The following is a 17,641-nucleotide window of genomic DNA, read 5'->3' on the forward strand; positions in this document are numbered from 1 at the left end:
AATACAGAAGTGAATAGGGTAGATTTTCTGCCTAAGAAAACAGCATAGAACTCCATATGTGGGTGTACATGGAACCAAAATGCTAATGGTAGCTTGGTATAATCATACTATAACTAACAGCCTTGAATGACTTTTAAAAGATTTGGACCAGACATGGAATTACTGAAGTGCCACTTAATGTTTTTTTTTTTTTAACAAGGGATCTTAGATTTTCCTTTACAAATGTTCTTATGTTTCTTCTTCTTGTTGTTTTCTATTTCCTGATTTTTATTATGCTTCAATATAATAAAAAGTAATTACAAAGTAGATGCCTTCTCCTACAGTCTGTCCTATAAAGTGTTGCCAAGTGAATTATCCTAAAACATAACACTTATCCACAGAACTCTCCTGCTACAAATATTTTTTGACAAGACAGACCCTGAACATGTTGGCCATGCTTTCAAGGTCTCACTATTCTTTAACTGCAGCCGATTTTGTCTTCCATTATTCCTTCACTTGACTCTATTTTTTGATCAAAGTACCTTACCTGCTGTCTTCTTAGCAAAACTTCCTACTCTATGATTTTTCACATAAAATGTTTCCATCTAGGATGCACATCCTCTCTCAAATGCCACTTATATGAACTTCCAGTTTCCTTCGACTCCGCTTAATGGCTCTTCTCCATGCCTTAGCTGGAAATAATGTCTCAATGTTCTAATTCCACATTCTCATTCACATAGCTGGCACTTGCAATTCCTCATATTTATCTTATAAATTTACATAAATTGTCACAGATCCTTAGAGTTTTCAGAGTGTGTAGGATACACTGACTACACCCAGGATTAAATATATGTTGAATAAGGTTACTGGATGAATAAACGATCAATGAAGGTGACACTAGAAGAATATTAGTAATGAAGAAACACACAAATGCTAGCTGGTTTGTTTGGCTGCCTGGCAGGCTGACAGGGCAAAGTGTCCAGGCGTTTGAAAAGGGAGACGAGAACCCGAGAAGGGTGGGAGTTTCCAGCAATGCTGCTGACTTCCAGGCCCATCAGGATGCTACTTAAATATAAAGACAAGTAAAACTTGAAAGGGTATGATGTCTGAGCCAAATTAAAAGGCATCCCAACAGACTGCAGCTAAGGCATACCAGCAAGGTGAGGAAACAAAATATTAAAGTTAAATTCTCTGTGTGTGTGTCTGTGTGTGTGTGTGTGTGTGTGTGTGCACGCATGCGTGCCCGTGCCTGTGCATGCAGGTTTGATTTGGCTACATCTTGGTGAAAAGTTGGCATTCGAGCTGAATGATCTGATATATAATAATGTACCCTCAATCTCTGTGTTCAAGTGAACTACATAATGAACTCAACAATTTCCTCTTCCTCTTTCTATAAAGGTAATTTCTAGTATCATGAAGTAATTAATGTAGATTAGGGTTTTTGAGAACTATAAATAATCAAGTTTTCTGCAAGAAATTCATCTCAAGGCTAAATGACTCTAGTAATTCATGATAATCATATACAATTCCAGATTTTTAATTGAGTAGAATGAACAGAAACATGCTCTTACTCTTCAACCTTCACACTACCTATCCTAAGCATGCTTCATAACCAACACATTTAATTGCAGGAAAACCACATCCCCTTGGCGTTTATGCTTAATATGCGTTCATCTCTCTGGATAAATTTGAATTCTTACTTTTCCCAGCTGCATGACTTCAGGCAAATTTTAAACTCTCTTTGGGTTTCCGTTAACTCACATGTAATGGGGAATAATTAATAATACTTCATGCAGATTGGTGAAGGATTATCAGGAAGGGTGCCCTGGCAGACTGGCAAAATTGCAAGTGCTCAAAATTATTTTCTTCTTCTTCCTTCCCTAACCACCCATATAAACAGGGAAAGTCAGAGGCAGGTGAAATGATATCAAAGTTCTACCAAAACCCTGAATGTGTGTTGCAGTTTTTCCTCTTAGAAAATATTGGGCTAATTTTCTGTATTTTTAATAGAGACGGAGTTTCTCCATGTTGATCAGGCTGGTCTCGAACTCCTGACCTCAAATGATCTGCCCACCTTGGCCTCCCAGAGTGCTGGGATTAGAGGAATGTGCCACCGCAGACTGCCCTTAGTTATAAGATTTACGTAGCACAGAAAAATGTAACAAGAAAAAGACACCTCTATCCATCCTCCTTATCCCAAAGTTTCTTACCTCAGAGGTAACAATTATTCTTACCTATCCCTCTGGAATATATTTGAGAAAGGAGTTGATTTATTTATAGATACAATTATTTTAATATACACAAAAGATACATTGAACAGTCCTTTAATTCTAGTAGCCAACATGACACAGTTTTTCAATTTAATAGATTTCTAAACCCAGAGAAGTATTGCCATGTTGAAAAACATGGATGTACCTTCAGTTGAGAGAGATAAGAAGGTAAGATTAGGAAGTCAATTAGTGTGCAGGAAATAGCAGTTACCTCTCAATAGGGGACCACTGATTTTACTCTGCCCTAGAATAAAACTAGTTGCTACCTTTGGGAACCTGAGAAAACTGCTATCATGTCATGTGTTTTAAAAATGGATGCCTATACTTGGCAGAATAAAAATGCCTCTTTACAATAATCTTTTTTTCCTTTATAGTTAATACAATTGGAATATACTGTGGTAAATCATTTTCAACAAAGTTTTGCTGATTTTCCGAGGCTGAGTTAAAATGTATTTCCTTAAGGAAGTCCTCTTCTTCCTCCCTTTTGTGTACACTCCTTCTCATGCCCATGATATTTAGCCTCTTGCGGAACTTATACTTTGCCCAGTGTAAGAATCTGGTCTACATGAGCTCAAACATACAATGAAGCTTCACATTTATGGTATATGTGTTAAACAGCTGCAGAGTAAACATGAATCTGTTAGTTGTGATTGTGAAATTCTAGATAATTTCTGAATGCGTAGAGCCTCCATCACATACATTTCAAATGGCTTTCTCAATATTTATTGGTTGAATTAAATTAAGTTGAAAGACTACAAGTAGCAGCTATCAACTAATGATATTTCAAGGAAAGGAGTTAAAGAATAATCTGTAGTTACATGATTTTACTGAGACTTCACATTCTGCTAAGCTCCTTTCATGGTCCTGCTCCCTGTTTGGCTTCTTCGTCCTTAGTTTCTCTCTCTGCCCCTATGTACTCTGTCCTATCCTTTCTCTCTTTATTTGTCTATCTCCTATGTCTCTATGTCTTTCCCATTTATCCGGTTTCTCTTTTCTTTTCTTTCAACTAAATTTTTCTCTCTTACAAAATCACACACACACACACACACACACACACACACAGTTTTATATATTTAATTTTTTCTTACCGGGATGATGACGTAGGTTCAGTAATTTGTCTTTGCACACGTGCATGTTTAATTAAATGTTCTTTTAAAGCAGTTTGGACTTCTGCTGGTATGTCAGGGGAAGTGTGGCTGATTTTTATTGCAGGCTCAATCGCTTTTACGGCTGGCTTTTCATTTTCCTTAATTTCTTTTTTCTCTTCAGTCTCAAGAACTTCAGTAGGAGCACTTGAAATGCTCTGTGGAAGGGTACTGATGTTGGAAGTCACAGGCTTGCTTTTCCAGCACGGCCAACACAGCTTCCAGAAGACAAAAAGTGAGACAACCAACAGGGCCAGTCCACAAAAGCTGACAACGACTGCTAACAGGCTGACCGAAATATCTGGAAAAATTACAGTGTAAAAATGATTAATATTGTACATAAAAAAGCAGAAATGGAGAGAAAATTTTACATCATAATTGTTATTATTTCCTGATTTAGAGTTTCAAAAACTCAATTTTAAGTTATCATTGTAGGAAGAAAAGGTTAATAATCATTCCTGGAAATTTTCAAAGGAGGTACTTGAAAAGTTCCAACCCGGTAAAAATTCTCATTATATACAGGACAAGTATGATGTATGCATATTATTTCCAAGTCCACTATGATGGGTTTAAGATGTTACAAATAGGGGTTGAAAATCTCCAACCTGCCATGAAGCCATGAGGTGAGACAATCTAAAACTGCACACAACAGGAAACTCTTCTGTTTGCTTCATCTTTGATCTAAAGATACAAGTTTCTCATTCTCTAGCTGAGAATCATATTAAATATTTGTGTAATATATTTAATATGATTAAATATATACTGTAGTATACATTTCTACAGTATAAATGAGAATAACAGTTTCTCTACAGTATAAATGACAATAACACATTACTAATAGAGAATGAGACACCGTTAGTTACATTTTCAAACTCCATAGGTTTTTCCTGATAATTTTATATTATTTTTGTTCCTAATTTATCTTAATTTCATGAGTCCTAAATTAATTAATGAATTGTGCTATGGTCTGAATTTTTGTGTCCCCCCAAAAATTCATATGCTGACAACCTAATCCCCAAGGCCATGGTATAAAGAGGTGGGAACTTTGGGGAGGGCATTAGGTCCTGAGGGAAGCCTTCGTGAATGGGATTAGTGCCCTTATTAGGTAGGCCAGGGGAGCTCTTTTGCCCTTCCACCATGTGGGGACACAGCAAGAAGGTGTCATCTATGAACCAGGAAATGGGCCCACTGGACTAGCAAAAACATCCTCCATGGGTAGTTGACCCTATACATTTTATAATATAGAGAAGCAGAGAATTTTTGTTTCCTGAAGATGCCACGCTTTTTCCTCAAAGAAGGAGGAAATTGATTTATCATTTCTTAAGGATCGGGGTGGGTCAAGATTCCATAATTCCAATCTTGTAGCTCGTAGCATTCAGAGACATAAGGCATGGGGAAAGGGAATTCCGCTTAATAGAAAACAGTGCAAGAACTTAGATTAAGTAAAATTTTATCCTGAAAAATAAAACTAAAATTATGCAAACAAGCTTATTGTATTTTATTTATTTTTTGCATTGCTTGCCATGGCAATTATGACTAATCATTAATAGTATTAAAAATGAAATCAAGTACTTAACGCTTAGGTCTTCATGACATATTTTTTCCCCCAATAACAAGCTTTGTTTAACAAAATGAAAATAATCTATCAAAAGATTGAGTGAGGATCTAGGAAAATTTATAAAGTCATCAAAAAGTTTTAAATGACATTTTCACGTTTGCGATTCATTTAACTATGGCATGAAGTATGCTACAAGTTTGAATTTAATTCAAAGAAAAATAAATAGTTCCAGAAACATTTTATATCAAGGTGTTGAAATGAAAATATGCACTTCTGAATAACGTTTTGGCTAAGGAGAAGATAAAAGTGAAGGCAAAGACTGGAAGAATAAATACTAGTTAATAGATTACAACACCTATCCATGTGAGAGACTGTAGTGGTTCTGAACCAGAGTTGCTGTAATGGGAAAGAAAAGATTCCAGAGAAAAATCAAAGCTCTAGCAAAGGAGTGTGAAGATTAAAAAGGACAAAAATTGGACTCATAGAAATGATGAAGTAAGAAAGACTATGACTTCAGTTTTGGTCGTACTGAGTTTGAAGTACTTCTGGTCATGCAAGTAGAAATTTTAGTAGGCTACTGGTTATACATAAATGCAACTTGGATAAATTGCAACTAATTTCCTTAGTGAGATCTAAATCTATAGAAGATAAATGTTCCTCAGCAGAATCCTGAGTACACCACTATTTCAAGAAAGAGAGTTTTAAGGAATAAGAAACCTGTATAGAAGAATGGGGAAAAGGAGAAAGAAAGATACGGAAAAAAATCAGGTGAGTGGGTTTTCACAGAACCTAGGAGAATATTTTAAGAAATTATACTGTAAATAATTAAAATAAATTCAATTAAAACAAGAGTTGAGAAGTGACAATTACTTTAACAAGTATGTCTTTAGTGAGTTCTATGAGACCAGTGAAGCAGATGCAGTGTTAACCAGATTAACGTGGATTAAGAAATGACTAGCAGCACCGAAGTGGATTCTGTGAGAGTAGATAATTTCTTCAAGAAATTATACATAGGAAAAGGGAGAGGAAGCAATAACTACAGTAGCACATGGAGTTGATGAAGGTGTTTTTATTAGGATGTGCAATAGCATGCTTAAGAATGGTGAAAAGGAATCAGTGGCCAAAAAAATAGGCAGTTAGGCAGAATAATTAACAATGAAGTTCCATAAAAGGTGACAATGGATGAAGTCTGAAGCAAAGGTGAAAGAACCGGATTGCTTCTTTCTTTGTAAGATAAAGAGAATAGTTCTGGATGCTGGTAAGGTCATAGGTCTTGAGGCAGGAAGTCAAGTGAATTCTTGTTTATAACTAGTATTTTTCTCTCCAAAGGAAGAGTTAGGGTTAACTGTTAATTGTGTTGGAATATTTGAAAATAGTTTGGGATATTTGGAGAGAGTGATAAAAGTTTGAAATAGGAACTATAGAGAACAGAAGAAAATTAAATAAGAAAACATTAGATGCCTAGTCAGAATATACATTTTTTTTGAAACTGGAGACTAATAAAGTGGTACTAGTCGGCCTGGTTTTAAAATCTTCTAAATATTCAGCAGCTTTGGTGTAGGGGGAGAGACAAATAAATTCATCCATGGATAACGTTTTGGTTTGTTTGTTTTTCCAGGAGAATGTGATAGATCCCAAAGGAGACAGTGTATTGCACACATAAAATGATGCATCATAAGTATGATGCCATACTTACTGACAGAAGATTCAGAGATAAATAGAAAAGTGAATAGACTGGAGTTTCTAAATGAGCAAGATGAACTCATAAGAGATTTTGGTTAGGGACTGAAATATTTGAATTCGCAATGCTAAGTTAGTATTGTTTACCATAATGACAAGGGTTTGAGTATGATCATAAAAGAAAAGAGGTAAGGTGGACTAGAGAAGATCACTGGAGGAAGGTGGCCAACCATTGGGTGGCCAAGGTGATGAATATGAATGTCCTGACTTTTCTACATGGACTTTCAAGTTATCAATTCCAATGGGCAAACTTGATGACTAGGCTCTCTAGCTGTAATTTTCACTGTCTCCAGATAATTAAAAAAAAAACCCATTACATAACATTCATACTGTTTTATCTGGAAAGATTAAAAGTTAATGAAATGCACAGAAATTAGATTAGGCTCTGAGATAATTAGGTTTAAAATTGCTCAAACTCTAGTTTGATTACATACACATAAACATTCTTTCTGCCACTGTTTATATATCTGTCAGTCTGTGTGACTATATATCTCTAACTCATTTTAGTTATAAAGATTTTACTCTTTTATCATGTCTTAATATCCCAAAATAAACTGACACCATTCTGAAAAACTGAAAAAAAGATCACTGTCATCAGAAAACACGGGGAACTTCTAAAATGCAAATTCCCTCAGAAAATTTTAGTATAGCAGAACTTTGCTAAAGTCTGCATAAACCAGGCCATAACATTTGCATGACCTTGTCCACAGAGACTTATAAATACTGCTAGGGCCACTTACCTCCTGCCCATGTAGCTCACTACGATCATGCAGAAAAGCACAGGCCAAGTGTCGTGTTCTCAATTCCAATTACCACTGCTTGACTTGATACTCTTCTCTGTGTCTATCTGTATCTTTTTAAAAATTTTAAAATTCTAGTTCATTTTCAATTTTTCAGAATATACGAAAATGTGACTTGATACTCTTCTCCGTGTCTATCTGTATCTTTTTAAAAATTTTAAAATTCTAGTTCATTTTCAATTTTTCAGAATATACGAAAATGTGATTTCCAACAATTAATCAGAAATTAATATAATTTAGTTCATGGATATTCCAAGTCTTCTGTTTATTTCACTGCTCCCTGTTGTTGCCTGACCACAGTCTGTATTTGTTTATGGTACCATTTCATAGAGAAAGAGAGGGAATAAAACTCAAATCAGCAACTCTTAGTCAAATAAAGCTGAGGCAACTGCCTCAAAGATGAAATTTTTGGACTATCCTTGAAGTTAATTTATTCATACTATTCATCTGATACTACCATTATTATAATTAGGGCATGCTTCTGATTTCTATAATAAGGGACCAAATTAATAGAGACTGAAACAAGATAGTTTATTTCTCTCTCATGCGAAGCGAGACTGTCCCAGCATAAACAGGCCATGGCAGATTTATCAACTGTAAGGTGCCTGGAATTCTGGTTTGTTTTACATTTTTGCTCTGCTATTCAAAATCTTTGCTTCTCTTTAACATCCAATATGACAAGCTATTATGTCCACATTTCAGGCAGGTGGACAAAAGAATAAGATGGGAAAAGGGAAGGGGAGGGTATGTCATTTCATTTTAAAAGTACAAATTTGAGGTTGTGCATATCCCTGCTAATAACTTCCCAAGGATCAGAACTTAGTCATGTGGCCACACCAAACTTCAAGGAGAGTGAAAAATGCTCTTAAAATTTTTTTTATGCTGCCATATTCTTAAGTAAAAATAAGAGATCCTATTGCTGTCAAGCAGAAGTGGGAGATGAATACTGGGAGGCAATGAACAATCTCTTTTTCATCTATAAATCCAATACATAATATAATCAATCAACAACAATCCTTGCACTCTTATAACTTCCATTTTAAATGTATTGCCTTTTGCTTTTCTCTTGAATTTCAATAAATGATAAAAACTGTATTAATACCATATATAACCTATTATAAAATACATACTTTAAAACATTTTGCATTTTTGAAATTAGATTGTTATCTCAGTACTGATGGCTTGTTACAATAGCTAATAGCCAGGCAGTAATTGTGTGATAATTTTCATTATTTGTGTATGTGTGAAAGCAAAAGCATAAGCATCAAAATTCATAGAATAAGTCTAAGTGGCTTGAAAGAGAATGTTGGAGAAAATAGTGAAGCATGTCCTTTACCCTTGTAGGTCAAATTTTTGGAAATGGGTGGTAAAGGTGGTGAGTCAAATGTATTTGACAACATCCCACATATTGCACAATTAGCTTTGGAGCTTGTACCAATGGCCTGTATATCTTTTATGAATTGTTTTAAGAAAAAATGCATCATTAACACTTTTTATGGCATACAATATGATAATGTGCGGAAAACCAAGGGCATCATTAATTCTAAATCAAGAAGAATCAGACTCAGAATTTTAGTTTTAACATTACTTTAACCTATTTATCTCTTTAATGTTTTCCTTCTTATTTTTGTACAAGAGTGATATAAGATTTCTTTAAAAGTCTAATTAAGTTTTAAAAGAGGTACTTCTGTACATAAAATAAAAATTCCATCTGTTTAAAAAGCATTGTGCCATAGTTTGTCAATGTTCTCTTTCCTTTTCTTGGTACCACATAAAACAATGGTGCATCTTATAATCAATGGCATCTTAGATTTGATAAAATATGGTACCAAATATGGTATTTGCACATTCAAACATATTAAAAAGTTTTACATACGCTCATAATTGAGTACATTATTTCTAATTTATATATTATATATACACATGTATATCTCATATATATTATACATATATCTCATATATATTATATATCATTTATATATAAATTATTTCTCAATTATATATTAATCATATATTTACATTAACTTGAATATCACACATAGCATCACATACATTTAATTAATGGCAAGAGTACATTTAATGCTTGGCACAGTGGCATTCGCACAGTAAGTGCTCAATAAATATTGCTTGAATAAAAGCATAATGCTAAAACCATTTCTCAGGTACATTAACAGCTCATATTGTAACAGATTAGAAACTATAGGCTTCTGAATAATGTTTTGTCTGTAGGTCCTATAAATCTACGACTACTAAAATATTGCTAGGGAAATAACATTAATAAATACTGAAGAGATAACAATAGACTTTGTTTAATTAAGACAATTTTGCAGGATGGACAAATTGACATTTACATGGTTTTAAAAACTGACTATCATGTTATCTAGTCAACAATGGAATAATAAATTAGACAGCAGATCATAATATACATCAAGGTTCATCTAAAGGAAAAAAGTCACTAATATTGGTTCCTTTCTATCCCCCTTAGGATGATTCCACTCTTCTGGTTCCAAGGCCATTACGGCACAATTCCATGAAGAAATAAAGGTGTAAGGACTTTTATTAATTTCTGGTAATAAAACCATCAGAGCTTCTACTTTTTTTCCTTGATAGTCTACATGAGCCATGTTAATGCCAGCTCTTACAGCTTCAGTGACTACTTAGGATGTATCCAACATTACGAAGAAAAAGAAAACTACCCTGTAAAATAATAAAAGAAGCCGTCTCTTTAGTCAGGAATTCTGTTTCTAAACTTGGTCAGTGTTAGGTGTTCCACCAACAGAGGGAATTGGGTTTGTGCAAGTTAGAAGAAAGACCTAAAATAATAACTCTATCTGAAGGTTCAGTTTCTTTGATACGTACATACTAATTATGCTCTGAGATTTTTGAGTGGGTGACTCTTAGCTCTTTTTCACTGTCGTATTTTGTCTCCCATGCCTCATAGTACTAAATTTTAATAGTATACACTGGCAATTACTTAAGTTGACCAAAATATGGTAGGAAAATACAGTATACAAGATTTGAATGGATTGTTTTTTCTATTACTAATTAACAAAAACAGTGTAATTGGTCATTTAATATCTGTTTTCACTAAAGACTTATTTATAAACATATAAAAATAATATATTTGGGATTATATGAGTTCAAAGTTGTGTATTTCAAACACACTAAAACTCTTTTACATGATTTTACGTTTGACACAAATCAATTATATTTGGCCCTGGATATGTAAACAGCTATTCATGTACACTGAAGTACACATGTATGCATATAGTCAAGTAAGAAAAATGAAAAACACTGCTTGTTATATTTGGATGATAGAAAATCTAGTAAAAAGAAAGCTTTGGGATTTGAGTCATAATTGCACACTAAGAAATTTTATTGGCCAGTAATTATAGCCAATAATATAATAATATTAGGAGCTTATCTTCACAGACATTTTTCCCAATGCCATTCAGTGCCAAGAATGCCCCCAGAATTTCCTTTTTATTCCTACTCTTTGTTACCCCTAGGCTAAAATCTAAGAAGCCCTGGTTTCTTAGCCTATCTCCATCACTAACTAGTTGTGATTTGAAGGGAAGTTAACTTTTCTTTACCTTAGTTTTTTCATCTGCAAAGTGATGATTCCTACTTTCAAATGGAATGATTAACAGCAATTTGAATAATGAGACAGTTACTTTTCTCCTGCCACTTTCTACTTAGCACATTAACATGCCTTCCTTTTACTGCCATATATGAATATACCGAACAGATATTCTAGAACTTGTAGACTCAGTGCTTTATGTGACACTTACAAATTTAGCCATGGAATTATAGCTCCACTTGAACACATTCTGAAAAAAGACAATGGATACCTATATCAGTTCAACATCCTTTTTCATGAGGATGTTGCTCTCTGAATTTTAGCATTTAAATGTCTCAAGTGTTCCAATTTCTGCTACTGTCATAAACTAAATATTTTGTATGACTACCTGTTTAGGGTATTGTATTAGACACTGGTCACACAAAAATTCAGGTGTATAAAATTTAGTTGCATAAGGGGTTTGGAGATTATTAAATAGGACTTATTATTTTACAAATAATAAAGTTAAAGCTTCTTGATAATAAATTCCTTGATTCATTCATTTATTTTAAAAATATTAATTGGGCCAGGCATGGTGGCTCACGCCTGTAATCCCAGCAGTTTGGGAGGCCAAGGAAGGCAGATCACCTGAGGTGAGGAGTTCGAGACCAGCCTGACCAACATGGAGAAAATCCCGTCTCTACTAAAAATACAAAATTAGCCAGGCGCGGTGGCTCATGCCTATAATCCCAGCTATTCAGGAGGCTGAGGCAGAAGACTCTCTTGAATTTGGGAGGCGGAGGTTGCAATGAGCTGAGGTCACCCCATTGCACTCCAGCCTGGGCAACAAAAGTGAAACTCCATCTCCAAAAAAACAAAATTAAGTCCCTAGTATGAACTACAGATTTTTCCAGCCACTGATGATAAAACAATAAACAAGCCCCTGCCCTCAAAGAGCTGACATGCTATTGACTTAATGTGCACATTGTTAGTGCAATAAAACGTAGATCAGGAAGAATATAATCATATGTTCAAAATAGAAATGTTTTTAATTGGCTTTGGAAATTACAGTAAACATTTATGGTAAAAGTTTGTCTTCTGCCAGAATTTTGTATAAACAAAGCTTGTAAATGCAGATGCATCTGAAACAATTACCAATTTTTTTTAAAAAGCAAAATTACAGTAATGATTAAGTTCTTAAAAAACTGTGATTTGAACTTGGTATATAAAATCATTCATAAGAATTAGGTGTCAGAGACTTACAGTTCATAGCAAAAGGAAATATAGCTTTTAATTTGTCACAAAGGAAAAAGAAAATGTTAAAGCAAGAAGAGATGCCTGCTAATACTGCTAACATACTGGGAATTAAGAAAAATAAATGTTTGCTGAGACCTTCTTGGCTTTGAAGATAGGTCTCCATTTCTGTTTGAAGTAAATCAGACCAAGCACAAGGTGTATTGATGATCATGTGACAATAAGACTAGACATAATAGAAACTGGTCACTCTTCAGTGGAGTGACAATATAGAGGAAGGAAAAATATCTCATATATCCTTCTTCAAATGGGCCTATCCTTCTGGATTCACTGTGGCTGCATTATTCTTCTATAGACCCACAAGTCTCAAGGACAAATTTCTGCTGATAATATGTTTGCGAACTGGAATTCATTATACAATCACTAGGATGTGTAAAACTCCATTATGGTGATTAAAAATGACAACTCAATTAATTGGGTAGTCATTTGCTTCCTCCCTCTACTATAAAGTCCCTCTTCTAATTTTAAACCTTTATCATAGACCCACTATGCCTTGATCTCAGAGGAAAATTATGATGTAATTCTTAAAATTTTACTTAACTATCCCTTTTCTTATCAATAAATACTTTAATTATATTCTTTGCCATATACCTACTTATTATCCCTACCTCTAAGAAACTGAAGAACTCATGAATGAATTTAGAAGAATTTGTCTAAATTTTTATTTTAGAATTTTTAGTCCCAAATTAAAATTGTGTAAACATGCAAATTAATATATTGATGAATTAAATGTTTACGAAAATCTTTAAGGTTAGATATACACAATTGTGATGTGAGCACAAGTGAGTGTTAGCTTAAGTGGGTTTGATCAGCTGTGAGGTATGAGGTCTGCCTTTCAGGCAACATAGGCTCCTTGAAACTGATAAGCATTTGAGCAGCAATTAAGGAATAACCAGAAATTAAGCTAAATCCAGTTCAAAATTATTATGTATATTCAGTCACAGTATGCCTGAAAAATAACTTTTGAGCCCAAAATATGGCTTTGTATTTTCTCTAAGCATTCCAGTATTAAATCATATTGTGCATTCAGATGAATTTAGTGGGTGACATATCTATTTGGGGAGAGGGAAAGAATTGTAGTAAAAAGACTAAAAAAATCTGATATTCTAAAAAGTGCACATGGTGAACTTTCTAGAATATTAGTAATGTTGGCACATATAATGACTCTAATAAACTACTCCAAGAGTAAATGAACTAGTGTTGGCCACTTTAGTGTAAGTTTTCACCAATTTTACTAAAGTATGAGATTGGTCATATTGTGATCATATTGCCATTGTGAGATCCTCAATGGCAACAGTACTGCTGCTGCTTCTGCTACTGCTAATATGGGAAAGGGAATGGTGATGCTTGCACTTCACTGGCATCTACAAAACCAGTCAGATAATATCCTACTTATATATGTGATTTGCAGCTCCCTTCATGTAGAATGACTTTAATTGGAATTACCTGAATTTCTCTCCCTCTATCTCTATGTGAAGGAATTAAAAATATACAGTTTTGGAGCTTGTAATTATCACTGTAATGTTAGAACAACTAATACCATCTGGGCAGTGCTGATTAACTTTAAAAGTAAATAAGCACTGTGCCATTCAACACTGTTGATGTCTTCCTACCAAAAATGCCCTTCTCATTAAACAATAAGTAGAAGGGTGACTGGAAGTGCTTTATTTGGGAACCTGTAATAACAAGCATAAGAGCACAAGTGATAAGAAAATCTACTTTAAAGAACAGCGTGACACTGAGTGGCTAATAAATATAATTAAATATTTTGCAAACAATCTTTAAATTCACTTCATAGACATCTATTAACTTTGAGAGTCTATTTGCAGATCAAAGTATTTTACTTCTAACTGTTGCTCAGATTCGCAAATTAAAAATGTAAAGCAATCTTGTTTGTCTTTATACGTCATACACAACCTTGCAGAATATCTTTCTTAGCAACAGTCATTAAATGTTCTTATATTCAATCGAATACCCCACTTGTATATATTATGGACTATATATTTCCTCTTAAGGGGAGGAAAATATTCTTGGAATTGTATTAGGCATTTTTTTTTTTTTTTTTTTTTTTTTTTTTTTTACTTTTTATTCCCAAGGGAAAAAGTTCAAAAGGAATTCAGGACTACAACTACTTCTGGTAGTGTAGGAAAAACAGAAGTTTTCCACTCCAGGGTCCAAACACCGGCATCTCTTCAAGTTCTGCCAAGTGCAGACAGAGCACCCACCCTTGGCTCTCATTGCCGTAGATCAGAGAATTCCAAATCCTGCAGCTACCCATGTGAACAATGGAATTGTAAAAGCTAAACTAAATCCATTTCCACTCCCCGCTTGGCTTTGAGGCAGGGGTGACGGTGGAGGGGGTTCACTAAGTGTGTCTGCTTTGCTCCCTCCCAGCACGCAGAGCTCCATGTTGTCCTGTTCCACCCCGGCCTTGGCTGCCCAGCTCTTGTTGCCCTTACTACCTTCCACGCTTAAAATCCCATCAAAATGACAGGAAAAGCAAAGGGAAAGAACCTACAGAAGGAATGGCAACCTTCCAGCCGAAAATCCCGAAAGCAGTGCTTTTTTTGACTCCCAGTGCAACAAGTGACCCTTCTCTAGTGACTCCTGCAACCAAGCCGCCCGCAACTCGAGGGTCCATCTCTCCTGCGCGCGAGCAGCACAGCAGGCTGGACACAGCAGCCTTTTCCCCAACCGTGACCCGAACGGTGGCTCGGGTTCGCTCCTTTCTAGCCCCAAGCCTTGAGGAAAATCCCCTTGAGACTTCTCCCCATCTCCAGATTTCCGACGGTCGATATCCGCCTCCATCCAGCCCATTTCCAAGTTTCCCGAAGGGCAGGGAGGACGTCTGTGAGTTGGGTGTGTGAGAGCGTGCGTGTGCAAGGGATTTTAAACGTCTCCCCTCTCTTCCACTTCCTCGATATGTGCCCGAGCTTTAGGTGTCGCCTCATAAATGGGATCAATAATCCTTGCTGTTTTACCAACTTTGTCATGAAACCCTAGAAAATCATATCTATTAAAGGGCTTGGGAAATTGTCAAGTACCCGAAAGGTTGAAGCCGCGAGTTACCTCAGAGGTCAAGGCAGCCACATCTGCAAGGGAGTTAGTTCTGTGCGTCCACAGACTGGGGCGTCCCACCCAGGCCCCATCCGCAAGACCCGGACCCGCGGCCACTGGGAAAACGAGGGCAGCCCGAGTCCCACAGGTGAGCCGCCCCCGCGAGCAGCCGCGAGGAGAGGCCGGGCGCCGCCGCCGCCCGCATTGGCCTCTGCACTCCGGGAGGGAGAGCGCGGAGAGGCGCGGCGGGCCTGGGAGCGGGAGAAGCCGACCAGAGAGCGGGAGAAGCCCGGCAGGTGGACAAGAGGAAACAAAACCCAAACGCCCCACCCTCGAAGTCGCCAGGAGCCGAGCGAAGTATGGAGCGAGGTAGGAAAGCGTGGCGCCCCACACATGCCCTGGGAGCGGTGCGGGAGGTGCAGGACCCCGTAGCTCGCAACCGAGCGCGCGGGGTCCCCTCCCGGTTACCTGTGCTGCCTCCGCCCTGGCTGCCCCGGTCCCGGGGGAAGATGCCCGAGCACTTCTCCCTCTCCACCTGGCCCGCGAAGCACAGCTCGGTGACGATGTGCAGCGCCTTCTGGCAGAGACTGTTGACTCCGTCCTCCTTGTGGAAACTCATCGTTTGGCTATTCTTTCGTTTTCTCTTTTTTTTCCCCAGTTAGCCGTCTTTTCCCCGTCCCGTACGTCTAGACGAACCCCTCTGGGGCCCTAAGCCATTGTCCGCCCGCGGTGACTTTGGCTGCAGAGCGCGCCGCGGAGAGACTGCAACTCTCAGGAGCCCCGCGTCGGCCCCATGGCGGGAGCGGAGGGCGCCGGGGAAGGAGCGGCTCGCGAGGCGGCCGCGACCGAGGCGACGTTTGCGCCAACTCTCCCGCCGCGCGAGCGAGCCGAGGCGAGCAGGAACTACAGACCCGGCACGGAGTGCGGAGGGGAGCGGGGAGCCGTAAAAAAGCCGAAGCCCTCGACTCGCAAGCACGCCCCCCTCCTCTCCGCGGCGCTTTGGGGTTTCTGGCGGGGGCCAGGCGGCGGCGCGTCCAATCGCAGCCCGGCGCGGAACGCGCAACGCGCAGACCCAGCTCCCCGCGTCCTCGGGAGAATGGACTCGCGAGGGAGGGCGGGCGGCCAGGCGCCCCTGCTGAGGTCGGGGGTGCTCCTTGTTGCCCAGAGCGGGGCCGAGGAGCCCTCTCCGGTTTCCCAATCCTTTCCCTGCATTGGTGCAGCCACCCCATCCGCGTTTGTCTCTCCCAACTTTTCTACGGATGTATTCTACTTTCTGTGCTGTTTGCTTCTGCTCTTCTGGAAAACTCATCTCAATCGAAGAAAAACTGAATAAGTTAATTTAAAAAAATATGAATGCGTGAATAACCAAACCCTCTTAGGTAGATCACAAAATAAAATGTTATTTATACTAATAATCAGTTAAAATTCTGTCGATTAATCCGTAATTGGCGATTGAGAATGTACAACTTGACTCCCTCCATCGCCTTGGTTAGCGGCTTAAAACAAGACATGAGTATTAAAGGGAACAGGATTAAGTTCAAATGCGTCACACATCTCAGCCTAACCTTGATCTCACTATGGTGCCCTGGCTGGTATCGAACTCCTGGGCTCAATCAGTCCTACCGCCTTAGCTTTTCAAAATGCTGGTATTACTGGCAGGAGCCACCACGCACGGCCTGCTTTCGGGTCTTTGCCTGAGTCTGTAAAATGGGGGATTTGGACTCAGATGTCTTAAGGTCACTTATACTTATAATTTTTTAATGCAAATGGGTGCAAATCACTAGAACTAAAGCGACAAAATACAATTAATAAACAAGGGCCTCAGGATATAATAATGTGATTACATGGTTTTTAAACTGTTTTTGGGCAGAGTTTGATCCCATATCAACCTGAGGATTGATTTAGCCCTCTTGTGGTGAGGGATTCTTTATCTTTGAAGTGGAATATACTGAACTTGTTAGCATGTTTATAGTAGTAGAATATGTAGTCTTTTTTAAAAAACTGCTCATCAGTTCCTGGTAAATTATTTCCTTTGCACAGGCACTATGGTAAACCTACTATAAATATTAGGCATAGCACTCCAGTATGGAAGCATTCATTAGTTGAATCATTTTGACCTGATTCATACAACAATTGGTTTAACTAGGACTATTTTTACCATGAATTAAGACAAACTAAAATCTGTAGGCTTCATTTGATTTTTGTTTTTATGCACACTG

At 37.5% G+C, this 17,641-nt stretch overlaps 1 protein-coding gene across 6 annotated transcripts in view; it reads right to left on the bottom strand.

Moving 5' to 3' along the window:
- The window catches only part of SYT10 (synaptotagmin 10), a 119,659-nt gene extending 103,606 nt beyond the window's left edge, over positions 1–16,053 (bottom strand). For all 6 annotated transcript variants that reach the window (XR_012518525.1, XR_012518527.1, XR_012518524.1 and 3 more), the window contains exons 1-2: positions 15,891–16,053; positions 3,338–3,695 (exon numbers count right to left, since the gene is read on the bottom strand). Coding sequence is in view for 1 of the 6 variants with exons in the window: in XM_003926646.4 (XP_003926695.1) it covers positions 3,338–3,695; positions 15,891–16,041 (509 nt within the window). In the remaining 5 variants the exon portion in view is untranslated. The remainder of the gene's footprint in view (positions 1–3,337; positions 3,696–15,890) is intronic.
- Between the last annotated feature and the right edge of the window lie 1,588 nt (positions 16,054–17,641).

Source organism: Saimiri boliviensis, chromosome 7 (genome assembly GCF_048565385.1).
Source record: "Saimiri boliviensis isolate mSaiBol1 chromosome 7, mSaiBol1.pri, whole genome shotgun sequence".
In the NCBI taxonomy this organism is placed as follows: domain Eukaryota; kingdom Metazoa; phylum Chordata; class Mammalia; order Primates; family Cebidae; genus Saimiri; species Saimiri boliviensis.